The sequence below is a fragment of the Podarcis bocagei genome, assembly GCF_964188305.1.
Source record: "Podarcis bocagei genome assembly, chromosome: 16".
Classification (NCBI taxonomy): Eukaryota; Metazoa; Chordata; class Lepidosauria; order Squamata; family Lacertidae; genus Podarcis; species Podarcis bocagei.
Genome location: NC_138142.1, coordinates 24987723 through 25001194, shown reverse-complemented (window position 1 = coordinate 25001194; position 13472 = coordinate 24987723). Strand labels below are relative to the sequence as shown.

Genomic DNA, 13472 nt, shown 5'->3' with positions numbered 1-13472 from the left:
TCTGTGGGGAGGGGTGTTGTCATCCGACCCCCTAACCCAATTCTTTTTCTAGGCCTTCACAGCTACTCCCTGGATAGCTCTGTCGGTTAGAGTGCTGTGCTTATAGCGCCCAGATTGCAGGTTCAATCCCTGTACGGGACAGCTGAATATTCCTGCATTGCAGGCGGTTGGGCTATGTTATTGCCAGGGTCCCTTCCAATTCTATGAATCTACGATTGCCTTCCTTCCTTCTACCTCTAGTAACACCCCCACCACCCCCATTACTGCTGCTGGGTCCAATCCACAGAAATCGGCAAATCTGTGACATCACCGGACCCCACAGATCTCAAGTTTTTGGCTCTAGAGTGCTGGCACCTCCTCGGCAACCGCTGACGCTCCCTGCGCAAAGCAGCACCCAAGCTCCTTTGGAGCCTCTGTCTCCCACACCCACCAACACCACGCCTTTCTTCCCACGGGTACCTCAAGAGCGATGAAGACGGTGCTGGCGCTGATGGCAAATGTCAGGACAGCGATGACGAGGCACATGACCAGGTCTGAGTGAAGGATCTCCCGCTGCGTTGGGGCGAGGAGGAAGAGGAAGTGAGAAGCTGGGACTTTCTCTGTGCACATCACCCTTTGCTTTAGAGGTGACACAGACACCTGAGCCCCACACCCTCCAGGGAGCTCCCTTTTCTTCAAAAAACCCATCACAACTTTCTCTTATGGATGATCGCTACTATGTCGATATTTTAAGCCAGGCATGTCCAACTTTTAAAAGACTGAGATCTACTTCCACTATAAAATAAATGGCAGTGCTGCTGAGCTTTTTTGGGGGGGGGGAGGATCCCACAATCTACCATGGACACCGGTCGATCTAACAGTAGATAGCAGTCAACCTGTTGCTAGCCCGTTGCTAGGACACCATTTATCAGTGAAGAAGTAAAACTGCATAGGGCAGACCCCCTTCTTTTTCCTTTTCCCAGGCTGCCCCATCCGCCTCACCAGCAGGGATGGACAGAGCAGCCTGAACTCAAACCACTTCAATTTTGCACGTGATGAACAGATAGCCCACAGGTGTCAAACACAAGGCTCGCGGGCCGAATCCGGCCCGCCAGACCTCATCATGTGGCCCGTGTAGCCGCCGTTCTCGCTGCTGTTCTCGCCCGTCCAGTGCACCATCGCCTGGTTGTGCGCCGCGTCGCCTTTCAGCACGAAGGAGGTGGTGAGCAGAGAGGCCGCCTCCAGAGGTCCCCCGCCGGCGCGACCCCGCAGGCCGCCCGCCTCGTCCCATGGGCTGTCGCGTCTCTGGCGGCGGCTCCGGTCCGGCGGGCGCGCCGCCCAGGAGGCGCCCAGCGTGAGCAGCAGCAGCAAGCGGAGTGGAGCTGCCTGGCCGGATGCTCCTCCGCGCGCCCCAGCAGCTGCTGCTGCCGCTATGCTCGGCCTCCGCTGCGCCGCCGCCGCCGGGCAGGGATGTGAGTCTGGCAGGCAAGGCGCGGAGGACGGGAGGGAGGGAGCCGAGATGGAGGCGGGAGCGCGGCGCGGGAAACAACGTCCCAGCAGGGCTTCCATGCCCAGGCGAGGCGCAGCGCCGCCCTCTGCCTGCGGGCCCCACCGAGCCCCGGAGCCCGGCCAGCCGCCTTCCCCGACGGCTGCTGGCAGCAGGGCTGCAGCGGGCGCGCCGGAGCAAGTGGACGGAAGCCCGGCGCCTGGGCAAGCGAACGTCCCCATCAGCCTCGGCTTGCCACGGAGGGCAAGGGGAGGCGGCTGCCTCAGGCAGCAGGATCCACAGGGGCAGCCTGGCCCGTCGTGGAAATGTGCTTCCTCCACCAGCGCCAGATTTGGGGCCGCGCAGGCGCCTCACCCGCCCTGAGCCAAGGGAGCACAAAATAATGATAACGATGCCTATTTATTCTATGGGGGGGCACCAAATTTTGTCATGGTGGGTCCCATATTACCAAAGTCGGCCCCTGCCCCCCCTCAATGGGATTTGAAATCCAGGGATTTGAAATCCAGGGATTTGAAATCCAGGGAATTGAAATCCAATAAATTCCTAGGAGTGCCCGTGTCCGTACTGAGTAAGCCCCTCAGCCCCTAAAAGCAGACGATACCAACTTTTCAACATTGTGATAGTGATGTTGTGATACGGTAGCGATATATTGCAGTGTTGAAAGCAGAGGGAGGAGCAAGCAGCATTGGCCCCTGTCAGAAACTGGGGTGCAACTGGCACATCTCCCCCCCCCCCCACCAGCACCTGGCACAGGGAGGAGGCAGCAACAGGCGGAGAAGGAAGAGAAGGTGCAGACAAGCCCCAGCCACAAGACACAGTCCAGTAAAGGTGCCCTCAGACTGGGCCTGCACAATGTTATGATACATCACCACAGGGGCAGACTTTAGTAATCTTTCATAACAGGGGTGTCAGCCTGAATAAAATATTGAGGGGGGGCAGGTAGGCCCCACCTCACATCATCATCATCATCATCATCATCATTTATTACTGGTCAAAGACCAGCTCGAACCTCACATAATTTATCACATGCCACACACACCCCATTTAAATGTAAAAGCCCATCAACTTCAGGGGTCTCAGCCTGCTCAAATATTTTAGGCCGATACAACCGGCCCTTTGAGGGTGACCAAACTGCTGATGCGGCCCCCGATGAATTTGAGTTTGACACCCCTGAGATAGCCCCTTTGCAAGTGCAGGTCTTTTTTATTTAATCCACATGAAAGGCGATTTACGGGCTGTATTTCAACTTCCCCACTCACCCTACTTTTTAAATTTTACAGCACCGTCGCTTTAAAATGTGGATGGAAATGCTCCTTGGGGTGATGGCGTGCTACCCTTCCCTGGGATGTTGCACGGAAAATAAAAATTAAAAAGGCTGCTCTCCTCCCGCCGCCTGGCTCAGCGCAGACTACACCCAATTAGCAAATGCATTCGGGGGCTGTGCCTCAGATGAATGAGCTTTTCAACACCCATCCACAAATTCCTCAAGCCTCCTTACTCACCAGGGAGCTGCGTAGTTTCTCAGGCAGCGGATCCTTAATTCCAAGTGGGGGGCTCTCCACATTGCGGTTTTCAAATTCAGGGAAAAGCTTGCTTCGTATCAAAGACCTGTCCCGTCCGGGGGAGACAAACAGGGAAGAGAAGAAGTAGGGTTAGGAAATCCCCAGCAGGCTCATGTCTCTCCCCATGTCAAGCCGGCTTAGGGAGTCATAGAATCACAGAATTGTAGAGTTGGAAGGGGACCCCGAGGGTCATCTAGTCCAACCCCCTGCAAACGCAGGAATTTCAACTAGATCGCACATAACAGATGGCCATCCAACCTCTGCTTCGAAACCTCCAAGAAAGGAGAGTCCACCGCCTCTCATAGGAATCTGCTCCACTGTCCCCAGCAATCCTCCCCTTTCTCATCCTTCCACCTCCCAGCAGCTATTGATTGCAAACCCTGCTCTCCCCCCCCCCAAAAAAAAATTGTCTCCCTGCCACTCAGGAGTCCCAACTCCCTCCTCGCTCTCTGCTGCTGCAGGCTGCACTCCCCATCCATCCCGGGTGGGATACAGACCAGAGCACAGTCGGGTCACTGCTCTGGCGGCTCAGGTGATACGAGAGTGCCATGAGGAGGCCACAGAAGACGGAGAAGAGGACGGGCACATGCTGGTCACCCCAAGGAGTCTGGGAGAGAGAGCAAAGAGGAGAGAAACTAAACCAATCAGGCTCAGAGAAACCACAACACCCTCAAAGACCCCGCTTGAAACCCAAAGCCAGCAATACACAGCCCTAGCAGGCAGCCAAAAGAGGACCCCCCCCAACCTAGACCTGATCTGATGGCACCGTTGCTTCAGACACACTTTGTGCAGTGTGACCACAAAGCAAGCCACCTGAACCTGCTCTGGAGCTCAATGCCAACACCCAGCCCCGGCCCATTCCCCAAAGGCAAGTCTGGCCCGTTCGCTCCCCACAAAGGTCAGGTACCTTGATGGCCCCAAGGCAGAAACCGTACAGAAGGGCAGCCACGAGGAGGCTGCGCAGGAGAGCAACAAGGGCGGTGAGGGGACTGGTGGCAGCTGTGGGTGGGGAGAGAGAGAAAGAGAAGGCAGCACCATAAATTAACATTATTACAGTTGTAACTTGGATCCCGAACACCCTGGAACTCGGACATTTTGGCTCCCGAATGCTGCAGACCCAGAAGTGACTGTTCCGGTTTGGGAAGATTCTTTTGGAACCCGAACGTTCGACGTGGCTTTTTCGGCTTCTGATTAGCTGCAGGAGCTTCCTGCAGCCAATCAGAAGCCACAATTTGGTTTTTGAACACTTTGGAAGTCGAACGGATTCCGTTCAACTTCCAAGGTATGACTGTATTATTACAATTAATGTATCAATTGCCTTCTAAACCACTGTCTCAAGGCGATTTACACACAATAATCCTAAACAGCAGGTAGGTTTAAAACAAGACTGAAACCCTAACAAATTCATAGGTAAGACACATCTAGGAGTGAGAGCTTGCCAGAACAAAAATGTCTGTTTCTGGACAGTGCAGATGGTGGGTGCCTGGGTGTCATCTCTGGACAGGAACAGTCCACAGAACAGGGGCTACAAACCCTGCTCCTCTGAGCTACTGCAGAGGCGGCTTCTGAGATCTTAGGAACTTGCAGGAGAAAATTTCCTGCAGAACACAGCAATGTACTGGGTTGTATAAGGTACTCTCTAAAGTGACCTGGGCCCTGAGCTGAATGGGGCTTTATTTGTCAGCGCCAACACCTTGAAATTGGCCCAGTAGCAGATCAGCTGATCTAACAAGCAGGGCGTTCTACGCTGGCTCCCTCCCATCTGCCCCATAACCACTCCGGCAGCCACAACCGAAGCACAAGAAGCCTCCTGTGGCTTCCAGCACCACGGCGATCCCTGCACAGTCACGATTAGGCGTGATTCCTGCATTGTAGGGGGTTGGACTAACTGACCCTGGGGCCTACAGGCCCTACAGTTCTAGGACGCTAAGTCCTGTGGGCGGAGTGGGGGAGGAGGTGCAGCCCACTCCTCCGTGTACCTCTGACCCTGTTATTTCCACCTGCCTCTGCATCAACAGATCGGGACAGTGGAGGGAGAGAAAGGAGAGCTTTTAAAACATTGCAGGGGCTGACGAATTGGCTTGGAGGCTGGGTGGAGTCGCAGCTACGAGTGGAGGGACCTCCTGACCCAGTCCCTCCGTTCCGAGCCCCTCCACCTTCTGTAATGCCTCTTGCAGCCTGCAATATGGGGGTCCCACCTTGGACCCACGGTTTGAAGTGCTGCAGTCCATACTCAGCTCCACTACGGATGCTCAGCAATGCATTGCATTGCCCTTTTTTCACGCGAACCGGTGAGGACGAAGAGGAATGTGCTCTGTACCTCCAGCAGAACCCCGAGACCCCCTCAGCCCCACCCACCCCAGCCCTTCCCCTTTCACCCTTCTCCTCTTCTCTCTGCACCTGTTCCGCCAAAGATGTTCATGTCCACTTGCTCCAGAAGGTACATGAAGCAAGTGTTGACTTGGGGGAGGAGTCCGAAGAGGAAGATGGCCGGGAAGCAGAGGGTGAAAACTGGGTGAGAAAAGAAAAAACGGAATCAAGCCACGGACATTCGAATGACCCCATGAGCCGGCCGCAGAATCTCTCACCAGCCATGGGCCACCCCACCAGCCACTCACCGATCGCCACGTCTCGGGCGCAGTAGAAGAAGCCGGCGGAGAAGAGGGTGAGGTCGTAGAAGGAGACGGGTGGGAGGGGCATGGCATGGGCGCAGAGGTCCAGAAACCAAATCAAGAGGCACGCCACGCAGAAGTAAACAGGGCGGCTGTAGGCGATGATCCAGTTGTGCCCCTGCCGGAGGAAGGGAAAGCAGAAAAGCCCCCTTGAGAGCAGGGGCCAGGGATGCTTCCTCTTAGGGACAGCAACTAGCACAAGGCTGCGAGGTCTCTGGGCAGGGACTGCTTCATGTCTGCCTTCCAAGGCCATCTTTCACGCATGCAGCGGAAGGCAGCGGAGAGCAGGGAGCTGGATCTACAGGCCAGATAATTATCAGGCCCCTCCCATTCTTCATTCACATGCCGGGTGATTGCCAGGTCATATGTCTCCATCGGTGGCACCGGGAGGGGGGTAAGCTGGACTCCTCCAGTCAGTAAACATGCTGTCATTTTTCTTTCAGAGATCTTACAACTCATCCACCAAGAAACATACTTTGCCTCTTCTGTGCTCCCCCTGTATTCCCCCCCCCCTGCCCCGATGCCGCTACCTGGCTGTTAAAATCCATTGTGCAGTGGCTGGCATTGTGCCCAGAAATCACCTGGCTGTTGGGCGCTTGGGAACCTCCTGTGCCCAAACAAGGTAGGACTGACCTTCCTGCCCATCAGCTTCCTGCAGGGTTTGATCATGTGAGAAATGGGGAGGTCTCTCATGCACCCGAGCCAGGTAGCACTGAACCCCTTTCCCCATCGGTGGGTGAGTCAATCCTCTTTCAGTAATAATAATAATAATAATAATAATAATAATAATAATAATAATAATAATAATAAATTTATATGCTGCCCATCTGACTGGGTTGCCTCAATCACTCTGGGTGGCTTCCAACAAATTAGAAAACCACAATAAAGCATCGAATACTTACATCTTCCCTATACAGGGCTGCCTTCAGATGTCTACTGAAAGTCATGTAACTGTTTCTCTCTTTGATATCTGACAGGAGGGCGTTCCACAGGCCCTTTGCCTGGTTCCCTGCAACCTCACTTCCCACAGTGAGGGAACTGCCAGAAGACCCTTGGAGCTGGACCTCAGTGTCCAGACTGAATAACTGGGATGGAGATGCTCCTTAGGGTATGCAGGGAAGAAGCCATTGAGGGCTTTAAAGGTCCATTCCAATGCCCAGCCTATCAGGTGGCATTAGCCACCCATTGAGGTGGAGTCAGCTGATTGACCGGTGGGCATGGTTTCAGGGAGTAAACTACCTTGCGGATCAATCTGGAAACCCTGGTGGAACAAGGATGGAACACAGGCCAGAGGTTCCCACACCTGGCTGAGAGCAATTGCCCCATTGCCCACCCCCTGGCGGATAGTACTTCCTGCCCTGTCCTCCCGCTCCCAGCTCTCGGGTGCGCGAGGCCCACTAATAAACTGATTCCACACAACGTGCACAAAAGTGCATCCAAGGGAAGCATCCTCAACCAACCAAAGCCATATCTGCTATCCTTGTGTGCACGCACACACACTCTCAAGCCTGCTCAAATTCCCAGCAGTTTGATACTCACATGCATCGGCGAAGCAGCATCAGGTTGGACACTCTGAAAAAAAAGATGGCAGGAAAGGGGGCGGGAGGTTAGATACATCAGGTCTCCTTGCAGAGAAAATGCACCCTCAGGACATCCAGGGGGAGGGCAGCAGTACTGAAAATACACTCATCAAATGGCAAAGCTACATGCTCAGCCGCAGACAGGGCTCCACAGACTCACCTTCAGCAGAGAGTATTGGCAGCTGGCGATGACCACGCAGAACTGGAACACCCAAATGTCCCGGAAGAAGCCCTGGAGGAGGAGGAGGTATCCAAGGAAAGCTACCAGGCTCACCAGCACCACCACAAACACGTTCTCTGCCACTCGCCGGTTCCTGGAGGGGCGGAGGAAGAACGGAGCATCACTGACCATCCACTGCCACCTGGCAGCAATAGGCAGCAGAGGAGGGAAGAGGAGGGAGGTTGGGGCTGCTCCCATCATTGCGAGGCAGCAGGGACTTCTCCTTGAACTGTTCCATCCCAGCTGGTCATTAGAAAAATGTGTAACTAAAATCTGCTTCCTTATGTTGAATCGGAAAGCCCGATTTTCACCTTTGAGCACACTTAAGCGGCATTCCAGGGACAGGGCGGAGATCAGAAACAGGCAGGGGGGTTGTTTTCAGAAGGGTTCTGCTATTTTTCTCAAAAGTATTGTCCAAATCCACCCAAGGGCTCGTGAGCAAATCCGTTATCTTGTGACCATTTGGGCTACAAAGTTGTGAGGTTGCAAAGAGGCTTCAGAAACCCAAAGATCTGGATGGCGTGTAACCAAGGAGGTGCCAGTCGTCCATTCAGCAGTTACCTGCGAGACTTTGCCAGCCTCATCTTGCACCTTTATGGCTGCCATATGCCCAGAGGCACCTTTCGCAGGAAGAGGCATCACTGGGGAGACAGGACTGCCTGGATCCTGGCCAGACGAGCAGCACTCACCGGTCCAGCAGAGCCAGCAAGGCCAGGCGGTCATAGCGCACTCGCATCCAGCGTCCAGGCAGCACCCAGAACTTGTAGTATTGGCGCGGGTGGCATTTGTCCTCAATCATCAGCGTGTTCTCCTGGGATTCGTGCAGCGATTCCTGGTCCAGAAGGTCGAACTGCAGGAAACAGCCAATTAACTGGGTCGGTTCTGCCACTCCACTCAGGACCCATCCCATCACCCCCAAAACCGTTTAAAAGGAAAGAGACTTTGCCTCCTGGCCAGAAAGTAAAAGCTGAACCCACAAATAATGCCCCCTTTCTCAAGTCTCTCTTACTTTTCAATCTCTCTGCCCCTGCCCTCTTCAGTTTTTGTCCCAGAAAAATCGAATTCTGCTAAGCCCGTTTTTCACAAATGCAATAAACTGGGAGAGTACAATTATTATTATTAATTTCATTTCTATACCGCTTTGTATTTTAAAGAAAGAAAAATCAGTTTACAACACACGAAAACACCAATCTAGAATTAAACAAACTTCAAGTAAACTATTTCAGATCCTTCTCTAGGTGACATTTTGCTTTCCCCATATTTATTTACCTACTTAATTTATAGAGCTGCCCCATAGCAGTAGTACTCTAGGAAGCCAGTGTGGTGCAGTGGTCAGAGTGTTGGACTAGGACTTGGGAGATCAAATAGAGTATGGCTGCAATTTACACACATGTAACTTGCGCAATTCCAACCACATGCGGTTGAAGGCAGGTTGGTTGAAATTGCTCAGGTTACATCCAAGCAAAGCAGAGAGATGCAAAGCTCTTTTGTGTCTAATTCCCTTGGAGTTACCCAGCACAGAAAGAGCTTTTAAGCTCTCTGCCTTGCTTAGCGGGGAAGGCCTGCTGTGTGCAACAGCTTTCGGATGCTCTCATGAGATCTCGCAGGGCAAACTGAGTTCCTGCAAGATCTCAGGGAAGCAGCCCATGTCTTCCTGAGCTGGCATGCCGAGCAGGTCTTATCACCCAAGCAAGGAGGAGAGCTTAAAACGCCTTTTGTGTCAGGTAACTTATACCTCTTCTGTCTGAAATTTCCCACATTTGAGGCGCCTCACAAAATTACAAAGCGATGCAACCCATTCGTGGCTCTTTCCGAGGAAGCCCAAGTGATTTCAGTGTTGACACCTGGGTCCCAGGGCCTCACCTCAGGGATTTCCAGTGGCACCCGGCGCACTTGCATGCCCTGAAGAACCACGGGGCGTGGCTGCAGCAGCGTAAGGGCAGGCGTCCCTTCCGGTACCTCTGCAGAGTTGAAGCTGGAGGAATGCGAATGCCTGTCCCTGCCAAAGCAAACAGAGGAGGAGTGTGATGGAGCAGCAATCACCGGAGAGAGGCTGGTGATGGGAGGCGTGTATCCCAGGGCAGCCAACAGGTCCTATAAGTGGGAGTTTGCTTACATCAGGAATAGGGAAGCTGCAGGCCTCCAGATGTTGCTGGACTACAATTCCCATCAACCCTGACCACCAGCCATGATGGCTGGAGGCTGATGGGAGTTGGAGTCCGGCAACATCTGAAGGGCCACAGATTCCCCACACTTTTCACCATCCATTACTTTCGGATAATCAATGCATGATACCAATTCAAGCTATTTCTTTATTAAGTTTACAGTCCCGCTAGTAGCTCACTGGTTCTTGCCATCACCTACTGTATCCTCACAACAACCCCATGAGGTTAGGCTAAGATCTGGTGACTGGACTGAGATCACCCACTGGGTTTCATGGCTGAGCGGGGAATTTGAACCTGGGTCTCTCCAGTCACAATCTGACGCACTAACATAGGAAGAAGGCAGGAAGATGCCTGAAACTGAGCCAGGCCATTTGTCGGTCTAGCTCAGTACTGTCTTGCACTGACTGGAATCAGGGCTCCAGGGAGCTCTCCCAGCCCTAACTGGCCCCACCAAGAATTGAAGCTGGGGTCTTCTGCATACAAATGATGCACCTTCCACTGAGCTATGGCTCCTGCCTGGCCTAAAACCATTAGACAAGGAACACAGGAAGTGGCCTTAAACAAAGTCCGGCCATTTATCTATGCAGCTCAATGTTTGGGAAACCCTGATCTAGATAATGATTGACCTAATGTCCATTGATTTCAACAGGTTTACTCTGACTGTATGTCAAATGAGAGAAATATATGCTACTGGGCTATCATATCTTTAAAAGATTTACAAGTATTTCAACAAAAATCAAATCTTCCAGGAAAGCCTTGAATACAGCAATGTACAAACCCCCCAAAAGCGCAATCATAAATGGCTACTGAGATGTAAGCTTCATTGAGTTCAGTGGGACTTCCTTGCAGTTAAGTGAGTATAGGATTGCAGTGTATCTTTCTTTGAAGAAAAGATTTGTTTACTAATGATTATTATGAGAAGAATATATTTGTTTACTAATGATTATTACAAGTGATTACTTCATTATAAACATGCTAACTTAGCCCTAAGTTTAGGACCACAGGAAACTTTTCCAGACTCCACACCCCCCCACAACTTTCAAAGCTTTTCAGAAAGCCCACATCCACATGTTACATCAGCCGCTCAAGTTTAGAACACAGGAGGCCTCACCAGCCACTGTTGGTTCCGTGCTCTGCACTGACTTGCTGTGCCACAGGATTCTCGTAGCCGCCCCCAGCTAGTCCGAAAGTGTATGACCGCCGGACCCCTGGAGAGAAAGGGGGAAAGGATAGGAATACTGAAACTGGGATCTTCTACATGCAAATGCAGAGAGAAATGAGGGTGTCCACTTATTCAGGGAGTGGAGCCAAGATACATTCTGGCATACACCACTTCCTTTATCATCCTGCCCTTATATTTAAGATCTACAGGGCAGGCCCTGCTTGTAATCCTATCACCCAGCGGTGTGCATGAGCAGGGCCTTCTTGGTGGTGGCTCCGTATCTTCATAACAACTTCCCCTCCTAGGTGTGTCATGCTTCAACCGTGTTGGCAGGTGAAGATGCACTTCTTTACCCGGTGAAAGTGTTTTTATTCTGGTTCTCACTGCTGTGCAGTCATTCTTATTGAGATTTTATGATGACTTCTGTGTTTTGGTTTCAGCTGATATACAGTGGTGCCTCGCAAGACGAAATTAATCCGTTCCGCAAGTCTCTTCGTCTTGCGAGTTTTTCGTCTTGCGATGCACGGTTTCCCATAGGAATGCATTGAAAATCAATTAATGCGTTCCTAGGGAAACCGCCTTCAGACTGTCCCCGGACCTCTTCTGAAGGCTGGGGGGGGGGACAAGGGCTTTTCTTCCCACCCCCAGCATTTTAAAAAACCCCGGGACAGCGGAGGACTTCTCCGCTGTCCGGGCGATCTTAAAATGCTGGCGGGCGGCATTTTAAAATCGCCCTGGGACAGCGGAGGACTTCTCCGCTGTCCGGGGTGATTTAAAAGCCCCTGGGAAGGCAGGCAGGGGGGACAAAGACTTTTGCCCCCCCGCCAGCCTTCAGAAGAGGTCCTGGACCTCTTCTGAAGGCGGGCGGGGAGCGAAAGTCTTTGCTCCCCCCCCCGCCTGCCTTCAAAAGCCCCCCGGGACAGGCAGGCAGGGGGGAGCAAAGACTTTCGCCCCCTGCCCGCCTTCAGAAGGTGTTCCCGCCCCGCCGCCCGGCTTCGGAGCACCGTTCCGAAGCCGGGCGGAGGGGGCAGGCGTTCCCGCCCCGCCGCCCGGCTTCGGAGCACCGTTCCGAAGCCGGGCGGCGGGGGCAGGCGTTCCCGCCCCGCCGCCCGGCTTCGGAGCACCGTTCCGAAGCCGGGCGGCGGGGGCAGGAGTTCCCGCCCTGCCGCCCGGCTTCGGAGCATCGTTCCGAAGCCCGGCGGAGGCGGGAGGAGGTGTTCCCGCCCCACCGCCCGGCTTCGGAGGAGGTCCGAGGACAGTGGGGAAGACGCGCTGCGCTCCCCCGCTGTCCCGGAGATTTCCCTATGGGCTTTCGTCTTGCGAAGCAAGCCCATAGGGAAATTTGTCTTGCGAAGCGCCTCCAAAACAGAAAACCCTTTCGTCTAGCGGGTTTTCAGTCTTGCGAGGCGTTCGTCTTGCGAGGTACCACTGTATTGTTTTCAATAAGATATGTGTAACCACAACCTGGGACCTTTGTACAACGGGTGAGTTGTACATACCACAAAGAAATAAATACATACAGTTGTACCTTGGAAGCCGTACAGAATCCATTCTGGAAGTCCATTCAACTTCCAAAACATTTGAAAACCAAATTGCAGCTTCCGATTGGCTGCAGGAAGGTCCTGCAGCCAATCAGAAGCCACAGAAGCCCCGTTGGATGTTCAGGTTCCAAAAGAACATTCACAAACCGGGACACTCACTTCCGGATTTGCGGTGTTCAGGAGCCAAAACATCTGAGTTCCAGGGCATTCGGGATCCAAGGCATGATTGAATAAAATGCTCCTGAGGTGAAGGGAACCTAGTCCTGTCCACAAAACACTGGTGAACAACCTCGAAGCAAGACCTGCCCTCCTGAATTACTATTATTATTTAAATTTTATACTACTACTAATAATAATAATAATAATTATAGTAGTAGTAGTATTTCACCTTTCTTATTGCAGGGTAGCAAACATATCAATAACAAAAGATTTCTAAAATACATTCTATAAACAGTTACCATTAATTTAAAATTTTCTTTAAAAATTACAGTAAAAACTGTCTGAAAACAGTGGTCTCGGTGTAAACAGGAACAATTTCAAATTCCTCCTGAAAGTCCCTGATGAGGAACGCAGGTGCACCTCTCCGAGGAGGGCATCTGTCAAGGCTCAGGGAATCCTATCCCTCCCCCGGTGGCAGCCAAAAATGCAGAAAACACAAAGAGTCCTTACCACGTAATTTATTCAGTATTCACAGAGAGAGACAAAGGAATGTAGTATCTATGCCATGATGGCGTTGCTCCAAGTAAGGTCCTACCCCGCTACGTCGTCCCTATTCTACGTCACCCCTCTGCCGGCTAATCTGAGATTTCTGTCTCTGAGCTCTCTGCTCTACTACCCGTAATGCACGCCTGGTTCTGGGAGTGGGGGGGGGGGTCAGCAATGCTTTCCAAGGACTGAGTCTGTCAGCTGTCTCTCCCCTGGTGCTTGTTGTTCTTCCCCACTGTTCATCTTCCAATTATTTCCCAGCTTCTGCCCTCTGCAGCCTCTGAACTATGCCCCTCTGCAAACCACTGTTCTAAATCTATACTGTCCTCCAGTTCTCAGGAAGATTCAGGAGAAGGGGGGGCGGCCCCCCACCATTCTT

The 13472-nt window shown here is 52.6% G+C and overlaps 1 protein-coding gene across 1 annotated transcript in view; it reads right to left on the bottom strand.

The window, feature by feature from the left end:
* PCNX3 (pecanex 3) overlaps positions 1-13472 on the bottom strand; it is a 49447-nt gene that overhangs the window by 20420 nt on the left and 15555 nt on the right. Inside the window, exons 9-19 of the mRNA XM_081175412.1 lie at positions 10797-10893; positions 9384-9519; positions 8210-8370; positions 7461-7614; positions 7260-7292; positions 5667-5838; positions 5449-5559; positions 3956-4047; positions 3546-3655; positions 2989-3094; positions 460-552 (exon numbers count right to left, since the gene is read on the bottom strand). Of these exons, the coding sequence (XP_081031538.1) occupies positions 460-552; positions 2989-3094; positions 3546-3655; positions 3956-4047; positions 5449-5559; positions 5667-5838; positions 7260-7292; positions 7461-7614; positions 8210-8370; positions 9384-9519; positions 10797-10893 (1265 nt within the window). The remainder of the gene's footprint in view (positions 1-459; positions 553-2988; positions 3095-3545; positions 3656-3955; positions 4048-5448; positions 5560-5666; positions 5839-7259; positions 7293-7460; positions 7615-8209; positions 8371-9383; positions 9520-10796; positions 10894-13472) is intronic.